The sequence below is a fragment of the Urocampus carinirostris genome, chromosome 18 (assembly GCF_059441175.1).
Source record: "Urocampus carinirostris isolate Australia breed hairy pipefish chromosome 18, RoL_Ucar_1.0, whole genome shotgun sequence".
Taxonomy (NCBI): domain Eukaryota; kingdom Metazoa; phylum Chordata; class Actinopteri; order Syngnathiformes; family Syngnathidae; genus Urocampus; species Urocampus carinirostris.
This window is the reverse complement of record NC_142366.1, coordinates 10,532,541-10,542,614: the sequence shown is the minus strand read 5'-3', so window position 1 is coordinate 10,542,614 and position 10,074 is coordinate 10,532,541. Positions and strand designations below refer to the sequence as shown.

General features: G+C 39.4%; 1 protein-coding gene across 1 annotated transcript; it reads left to right on the top strand.

Annotated features, from left to right (window-relative positions):
• The first annotated feature begins 1,812 nt into the window (after positions 1–1,812).
• On the top strand, positions 1,813–9,422 carry LOC148348342 (xin actin-binding repeat-containing protein 1-like). Its single transcript, XM_088322860.1, is given in 4 exon segments — positions 1,813–1,932; positions 2,127–2,339; positions 5,230–8,762; positions 8,764–9,422. Coding segments are annotated over 4 exon segments (4,053 nt in total). The 3' UTR covers positions 8,951–9,422.
• The last annotated feature ends 652 nt before the right edge of the window (positions 9,423–10,074 follow it).

Here is a 10,074-nt window from a genome sequence, read left to right as displayed (position 1 = left end):
CTTTCCCAAATTATGGAGCAGCCCACTGTTTATAGATTCACATGTAGAGGGGCACACTGTTTTATTTGTGACTGTAAATTAGTCAATGACCGACTAAAAAAACAAGCCCGGTGTTATGCCATATTTTCCAACTCGGGCGAATTTTCCTACCAGAGGCTGATTCGACCAGAACAGTAGTACAATATTTTCATTATTCTTGTGTATTTTGTATAATATATATTCAAAAATAATTGATTATTTGTGTTGATGGGTTCAATAATGATAGCTAAGTATTTAGTGTAAGAGGCAAAAAGTCGCACAAAAGCGCCGTTTTAGTGGCTCGCAAACGTCTTTCTTTGTAAAGATGCCGCCGGTGTTCTACCCTTCTTGCTACTAAATATGTGTTATTGAATCTATGTTTCATAAAATATACGTAATGAAAATGTTATATTACTGATATAGTTCATCTGGAGGGATGAAAGCATGACCAACTTGGGTGCCGAGGTGCTTAACTTGTTTGGGTGTTTTGGTATTTGAGTTGGCCATGGTCCAAAAATGTGTGTGTGTTTTTTGCTACTTTTTCCCTTTTTTATTTTCTTTGTTTTTGTATGTGTTTGTCTTGCTTTCGGTCACGCCTCTCCAGGGATACGACCTGGGTAGGTAGGTAGGTAGGTAGGTAGGTAGGTAGGTAGGTAGGTAGGTAGGTAGGTGGGTAGGTGGGTAGGTAGGTAGGTAGGTAGGTAGGTAGGTAGGTAGGTAGGTAGGTAGGTAGGTAGGTAGGTAGGTAGACATAGTCGAATGCTTTGGTAGGAAAATTCCCCTGAGTAGGAAAATATGGCAGAACACCGGTTTAGCTAACCTGCTGTCGTGGATATCCCATTATTGATCTCGGTTCTACACAGCGAGCAGAGTGACATTAGCAGGTAAAAAAAATCCAATATTTAATAACCGACCTGTTAGTCCGATCCGAAAAATAATAATACATAAGTATATTGACCGGAAATTTATTTGGAAACGGTCATTTTCATTACCTAAACTACCATTTAAAGCTAGCATGAATGCCAGTCCTTTTTGAAATTTTAATTTAATCATAATTTAAACCAGTGATTTTCAACCACTGTGCACTAGTGTGCGGTGAGAGATCGTCAGGTGTGCCGTGAGAAATTATCCAATGTCACATTTTAAAATTTAGATTTTATAAAACATTTATGAATCATTTTCTGCAAATATTATGTCATTGTCAAGTGTCTGTGCTGTAAAAACTGGGGGTATTATAAATTATAATTAAACGTACTGTTCGGTGTCATTTTATAACATTTTTGGTAAGTGGTGTACTGCAAAATTTTTCCAATGTAAAAAAAACGTACCCTGGCTCAGAAAAGTTTGAAAAACACTGATTTAAACAATGATTGATAACAGGTATCCAGTTTTCATTCAGTCGATTCCAGTTTTTGCATAGTTTTTGCGCCCTCAAGTGGTCCTAAGGTGTATTGTGACATAAAATAGAATACAGAGAGGGCGCCGCCAGGCTGTTCTTGCCCAAGACACACCACAGGAAATGTTGCCTCTCCGACCCTAGTGGTTCAGGGATCCAAACATACAATAAGTTAAGAATATCGTACTTGTCATTGATAATAATGTTGTGAACATTGTTTACGCCAAGATTAGACATTGCATCTAGGATGAACATGAAATAACATATTTAACAGTTTTAGAATTAAATCTAATACTAGGATATTAGGGCAATATTAGGCTCTGTTTTAAACTGTGCTCTTACAACTTTGACATTGAAGTTTGAAACGGTTCTAAATATTTTCAACAGTTTATTTGAAAATGGAGTGGAAGAGCACACTCATGCGTACCCAGTCCCAACGTAACATCCACTCATCATACGACAAACCTTGAAGGACATATGCCCGGATACTCAGCAGGGCTGTGTCTGTGTCTAAGTTTGTAAAACAAACACTTTCCTAATTTATATATTTCAAATATATTGCCTCTTTAATGCATTAATATGACCCCAGCAGATATCAAGCTGCAACTGAAGATACTAGCACTGGTTCCATAAGTTATCAGTTCAAAAGGTAGCTTTTTATTTTGAGGCACATTTAGCAAATTCAATCTAGCATGTTCTTCCCTGATTGGAGAATACATCAATGACGTCGCTCGTCAACGGCACACGGGAAAGAAAAACCCTTCAGCTAGAGCTTTCGAAGACCACAGAGGAAAATGGATCGCTCTTTGCACAGAGCAAGTCGACAGGGAGCCTTCAAAACCACGCTGGTGTGTCCATTGAGGCCTTGAGGGTGTGTTTTGAGATGAGCAATAAGCCAGCTAAAACCCTCACAACAAAAGATGAGGCAATGCTTCCAAAGATGTCAAGATGGCCTTGATGGGAGAGATCAATGAGTCTGTGGCGGAGTGGCCCGGCAAGAGTGATGCAAAGGCAATGAACTCTTCACCTGAGGTAAAGAAAGATTGATATCCTGAGTCCATGGTATTTATTTCATACGTTCGATTATTTCCAATATTTATTGATAATAAAAAAACAATTATGGGAAAACTATATATGTTTAATATTATATGTTAAAAACCTTTCAAATATTTTGGTTAGCAATTAAATATGATTTATGTAGTTATAATAGTTAAAATACAGACCCTTCCCTACTTACGAACATTCGAGTTACTAACAACGGTACACACAAACATTTTCTTCGGGATGTCGAAATATATCCGGACATTGCTGTAAGTTAGGTTTTGTATTGTGTGCACATTTGTCCGAGTGGAGGACAGTGCTGTCGTGTTTCATTCCGTCGCGTGGCGCTGTGAGAGGTCACCCAGCATCCACCCCAAAGAAGAAATCCGGCTTCTACTTCCTGGTTTGTGTGTATACACACTGCACTGTATCTCTAGCATGTTTATCTTTCGGTTTCAAAACAATACAGGTTACTTATACAAGCCTTAAACATACTTAGATAAACCTTAAACATACATTCCATACAAAATATAGCACTGGAGCAACTTACGTACAAATTAAACTTACGGAGGATCGTTCGTAAGTAGCGTCTGTAGATATAAATTACATTCCCTGTAAGAAGAAAATTAGGGCTTCAAAATGACATTTCCATTAATTCTTTAGAAAAAAAGGCCTCATGACATTGATTTCATATTGATTAAGGGTTATGTCATTTAATTCAAATTAATTAAGTCTATGTAAATATTAGACACAGTTTGTAGGAAAAAGGTTGACTTGTCATAATATCCTAATTTCAAAACATTTCCAGAAATGTTAATGTGAAATGATTGTTTTTCTTCACTTCTTTAAAATATGTTCTAAATACATGTATTTTAAATAACCTATATAATATGCATTGTTATTATGTATTACATCTTATAATTACAGTATTTAAAAAATAAGCCTTTGTTTTATTTTATTTGCCATTTTCATTATCCATGTAATAATGGCAGATAATTTTCAATGTACATGAGTTTTAAATGATGAAAAATTCAATTTTTTACTACAGTGCAGACATTAAAAACGCTCAACAGCACAACATGGGCAGCAAAACGTATTTTTTATTTTAAGCGGACACAAAGTCGAAGTACTTGGATCTTTTAGTTGAAAGCTCCTATAATGCATTTCACTACACTCAATAACAACGTAATGCTTCATTTTTTTTCCTTTTGTCAACTAATTGAGTGCAATAGTGTTAAGAACCAGATATCTTTTACAATTATCTGCCTTTGTGTGAATTAAACGGCCTGCTTTGCATAGATAATTATAGCTTTTTTTTTTTTATTACACCATTGAAGGTGGTGACATCAACCTGGACAGGGAAACAGAAAATAGTCGCAGGTACCAAAACTGAAGAAATGGCAGCCTCCAATTTTGGTGGTTTGAATAGTACATAATCATTAACTATGGAGCAACACACACCGATGTACATTTTGAGCATCAAATTCGCATTCGTGTTCAATACCATAAACATGCCAAACCTTTCAGACATTATCGTCAGTGTATTTTTTTGCACGGATGAACAGTCATTTATAAGCTCTACAGATTGTTTTAAGCCCCTAAACTGTTCCTATGTGGGTGTACCATTCTTGCTACATGTAGGATTCTTAAAAAGTTGTCCAGCTCCTTAGAAAGCTGAATGTGACCATGTCAATGGAAAGAGTAAAGGGGTGAGATTGGATTGACTCCACCTTGTGTGACCGTGGCTGAGTCCTCTAGTGCCGGACGGAAATAGTCGGCCGGGGGTGGGCCTCTTACAACAGTCAGCTGTCACCAGAGCAGGAGCGCAAATCAACTTGTGGCCACAGCACGGATACGTAATGGGATATTATTGAGAAAATACTCGGATAACTGTTTTTTTTTTTAAAACAGGATAGCTAGTTGGTGGTGAGTAGCCTTAGAACTATTAATCAAAACTTGATAAAAATGTCTTCCTTTTAGGAAAAAAAGAGACTAAGTGGATTTGGAATGATTCGTTGGGGCAGGAAACATACTGCTTTCTTATATGTTATATTAGATTTGAAAAAAAATGTACAGTATTTTGTCAATGGTTAACATGCCCCTTTAGTTCTCGGTGAGTGAACTCAAGCGGGTTATTTTTAACCGACACGTAACAGTTGCTACAAAAAAGCACCAGAGCAAATAAAATCTGACCTGCGTTCAAGAAGATTTTTTTCTTTTGTTTGATTTCATCTTAAATTTGTGCTCTGTCATAAGTGAAAGACTGAGATCAGTTTCTGACTCCCAAAAATGATCTCACAAGGTGGCTAAACAAGACAAAAAGCAGAGAGCATCAAAATTACTAATGTCTTCCTTATTAAGTAGTGCCAATAAAGTGTGATTTTGATAGGTTTAAGATTATGCCTGCTGAGCGTTCTCTAAATGTATTATTTGTAATATTCTCTCTTTTTAGTCACAAGCTCGGTCATCTGAACTTAAAAGAGGAGCAAAGCAACTGAAGGTAAGTTGATTTTACAAGCAAGACTTGATGTATTGGACTGTCCTGACAAAACAGCTGCATGTTGTTTGTGCAACACTCGCTGTATCGTTAGGCTTTACTTTTGGAGTGCCTACAAGTATGGAGTCCAGCGCACTAACTGCTGCTTTTGCGCATCAATAAGCTGCTATGAGGAAGATCCTACAAGCATTAACGGAAGCATGTTTGCACATGTTGGAGCACGGCACCTCAAAACAGACTTTGTTTCAAAAGATGACTGTCGCTCTGTTCTCATAAGATGGAGAAAGACACCCAGCTGAAAAGGGAAGACCGCCTTGACCACGGACCACATAACAATCCTGAGACACCATCACAACAATTTCCCCAAGCATCTATGGAGAGCCTGCAACACCAGCGGCAAAAAATTGAGCTAAAAAGACTCCTCAAGCACACGCATCCTGAGCTGAAAATGCTAGACGATGTTGTTGATGAGGTTTTGAGCTCAGAGGTTGAAGAGACAGCTGATAAAACTGGATATGAGGGGGAGGTCCATTCCAGATGCCAGATATTTGAGAGCTGTTCTCAATATTCATTTGGGGAAGTCAAAAAAGGCAATATCTGTTGTTCATCTACAAACGAGAGACCTGGTCTTGATCTCAGTAGAGACTCTGAAGATGACAAAAGAATTGATATGGATGTAACCAAGAAAATCTTTAAAAGTCAGTGCTTGGATCAAACAGCGTCGAGTCCCAAAAAGGTTTATACTCCTGTTGACTTACCCCAAGAACACCTAAGACAGGATGACAACCAGGAGCAACTAAGACCACATGAAGCTGGCAACATTAGAGGAGAAGAAAACGATGAATTATACAGTCATGATGTCCAAAAAGAACCCCAGGGTTGTCTGAAAATGAGGGCATCTTTTATCCAGAACAACCCATTTATATCTAAAAACGTTGATCATTCCTGTGCTCCTGAGGCAAAATCCAAAATGACAACCGAAGAAGACTACGCCACCAGGGTGAAGGACAGAACTAATTTGTTTGAATTAATGCCGTTTGACAAAATCAGACACCAAAACAAGGACGAAGTGGAGATACTGCTCGAGCCGCTCAAAGAATCGCTGAACTCTCTTCATCACTTTAATGCCATTCACGCTGACGGTTCTATTATTGAGGTGAACGAGACCACGCGGGCAAAAAAGGCCAAGTATACAAGAACAGCAAACGGACCCGAGATTGATTACGACAATGTTTCTGAGGGGAATTTTCAAAACTTCATACTTCGGGTGCTACCACGAGCAAAGCTTAAACCTCAGGTGACTTACATGATTGAAATTTGCCATGGAGTGGTTAAAAGCACATCTGTCAATGTACCGGTGAACCCGGATCAGTTCACAGGCACACAAGAGATGGAGTGTAACACCGCCAATGTGGTTCAGCTTGTGGAGGACATTCTTAATCGAGACAATTCTCTCAGGAAAGGAGTAATCATCCAGGAGGCTGCTGAAAAGTCGGCAGATATAATTGTTTACTCTCTGTATAGTTTTTTGGATGAGGAAGACGTGCGACGATATAGTCCACAGGACTATTCCGTGGAAACGTATCAAAGAAAATCATCCTTAACTCATCTAGATGATGATGCCTGTCAGGTGTCTCTCAGACCTGAAGTGACAAAGAAAGGGAATGTGAAACTATTTAAGAGTTATATTGAAAAAGGCCAGCTGAAGGACATGAAAATTCTTCAGGAAAAGTCAACAGTTGAAAGAAAGGAAGTTCCTTCAAAACAGATGTTGGAACAAGACTCTGATAATGATCCTGAACAGACAGTTGATCTTGGCGGTACTCCAGATTGGGTACCAGTGGATATAAAAAAACTGAGAAGCATGTTCTCTGACAATAAAACACCAGATCAGTCCAATCAATTAGTCAACAAAGATCTTCCATGTACAAACACGATGTCCAAGATTTTCACAGGACACAATGTGTCCATTGAAAAAAGTCCCCTACTTGCAGTGAATGACACTGGAAAACATGATGAAAACAAAACGTCAAAGTCAAGTAGCCAACTAGAACCAAAACCAGACTTCATTTCTGTTACGCAGTGTGATTACCGAGCACACCAGGAAAGTAGAAAGCCAAACGGTGAAGATGAAACTTCAGACCTCAAAATTCGAATCGATAACCTCCAACAAACCACAAAGGAAGCACAATGTCTACATGAGTCATTGCAACGAAAACAGAAATCCAAATGTGTAGAATTTATCGAGCAACCGGTGAATGTAGCACGTGACTTCAATTCACAAATGAATGATCACAAGCCCCCAGAAGATATTGGAGATGCACTAAAATGCCTGGGTCAAATGGTTCCAGAGGAAGACCATTCCCAAGCTGTTGAGGTTATTTCAAGAGTTTTGGAAACACAAGAAGAGGAGGAAGTTGTGTTTCAGGGAAAACTCAAAGCAGCTTTAGATTCATTAGAGTCAAAAATGAACGTCACCCAGGGAGACTTCAAAACAGCTATGATATACAGAAACGCCTCAAAACCTTACAGAGAAAGTGTCAAAACGGCAATCAACAAAGATGCTTGTCTTACGGAATCTCAAACTCAAGGGCTTTTAAATCAAGTCAATGCAACAGAATCGAGTAGCAATGCCAGATATAAATCTGATTCACAGAAAAGCAAAAAGCCTATAGGACTCAAACCAGCAATTCCTCCAAAACCTGAACACTTAAAAGCCAAACCACTAAACAATGATAAAGATGCAACAGATAGTAACAAGCAAACTCTGAATATGTCTGAAGAACTCAGAAACTCGAAAGAACATGATGTTGTCAGTCAAGAAAATTTGAGTGAAGAAGGGTCACAAATGTCCCAAATGGCTAAAAAACACAGTGAAAAATCATGTGTCTTAGTAGGAAGCTTTGACAGAGGAGAGAAAAATGACTTAGTTCAACAGAAAATGGTCGAGGACATTCCAGTCCAAGATACAACTGAAACTGAGGACGCCGTTATGACTTTTAATAAAGCCTGCAAAACATTTGGGGGTACAAATGACCCTCCAAAAAAGAAAACCCCTGTGAAGCCAAAAAGAGGGAAAATGGCCCAACCTGATAACCAAATTTCAAACCACAAGCAAGTAATTGACCAGTGTGGTAAGGTCGACTCGAAGACAACAACGAGACAGGCAGAGACTGAAGACGAACGACGTCAACGTCTGTCTGTCCACATGGATGAGATCATGCGAAGTGACATTGGGACTGCCATAGCGATTTTCCACAACCTTCAGAAGCAGGAGGAGCTCCAGGGGATCCTTGGCCGGGTTCGAGAGATCGAAGAGGACACGCGTGAAGTCGACGTGAAGGCCCTCAGAAATGTTTTTGAGAATGTCCCTGATTTGGTGGTCCCCTCCAAAGAAAGTCAGAAAATGGAAGTAGCACACAAAGAAGAGAGTACAATGGCATCCTCCATGGCACATGTTTTTGGAGATCTCGAAAGAGCCAGCAAGGAAATTATGACTCTCAAGGTACAGACCTTAGCTCGCCTCGTCCACATAGAGGAAGCCGTAAAAAAAGCTCTTTATTCCGTCTCCACTTTGAAATCCGATTCTGATATCGCCAGTTTGTCGGGCCTGTTCAAGGAGTCATTGGGAAGTGTGCAAGGATCCCTACCAGTTGACAAATGTCTCCCAGTTTCACTAGAACCCAGTAAATGTTTCCAGACTTCCCCATCTTTTATATCGACCCAGTCAGCTGCTACTAAGTCTGAAACACCAGAGCTCCTGGTAAACCAGGCTCCTCCGCAGAGTCCAGAGAAATTCTGCTCAACCAACGTGCCTCCCGCAAAAATAAATTAGTGAACTAAAGTTACAAACCACCCAGGAAGGGAGCAGAACCTCTGGCACAGTCACCGTAAACCACCAGAGGTGGGACGCTGGAGGAAGCCGTGTTTACTCGTCAATCACAGTTTTAATTACTCATCTACTGATCCGGAAAACCGAATATAGCTCGTCATTCTGATTATGTAAACGGTCACAATACCTGATAATACTCTTCCAACTGCGAGTATTCCTATTGCAATGGACGGGTTGGTCCATAAATATTCTGATTATTTGGCATGTATACACATTCGAACAATCTGACTGCACGCAGTTTCAGCACTGTGGGACTTGTAGTAAATAGATGAATGAAGCACGCAAACTCTGGTTTACTGGTTAAAAAACCCTTGTGTGTGTTGGTTGATTTTTTTCACAGGGCATTTCAGAATTTTCTGTCTCCATTGTGTAAATGCTACAGTTGAATCCATCCATTTATGGTGTTAGTGATATGCTTTTGAAAAGTTAAATAAGGAAACGTCTATTTGCATAATGACGTCGCTCCCGCTTTACTCTTGGAATCAGATTACTCGCAAGCGGTTATTTGTTTGTCTCTAGGCATGTAAACGATTCATTCGCATTGATCCAGAAATCCAATATTCAGTTCTCAATCAGATTATTGCCTGCATATAAATAAATCATTGTGATATTTGTTACGTCTGTTGTGCACAGAAGTTATGTTATACCTGACATGTGTTTTGTGATGTTTCTGTTTTATTTTTTTTCAAAGTTAGTTGGTTTTCAACTGGTCAGTCTCTTGTCTCGTCAGTTAACAAAAGTCTGCAACGGACATGTTCTCTCTGTCTGAATCCAGTTTAACCCATGGAAAAAGTGAATGAGGACAAAGAATTTTTTCACGAAAGTGGCCTCTGCTGTAAAATACGCAAAAAAAAGTTAGCTGAGACGTCAGGAACGAAACATATGTTGGAGGTTTTCCAATTTGATCAAATGGGTGATTGATTCAACTTTGTGAGAATCTTTCTGGAATCCCCTCTTTTCATTGCCGTTAATGAATTTAGTCACTCTAGATTTGGGGGTCACCAATGTGGTGCTTGCTGATTGAAGGTAGAAGGTATAGTACAAGACCCATAACTGGCACCTTGTGCTCAATTCGTAGCCTAAACAATTACGTCCCCTTACACGGGGAGCTCTAATCGGTGATTCACATTCGACAATTGTTCCAAAGGAAAAAACGAGGACTTCAGACGCACTCAGCTCAAGGACCTCTGGCTTCTCCAGACCTTAATCGTCAAGTTGGAGGATTAAGAT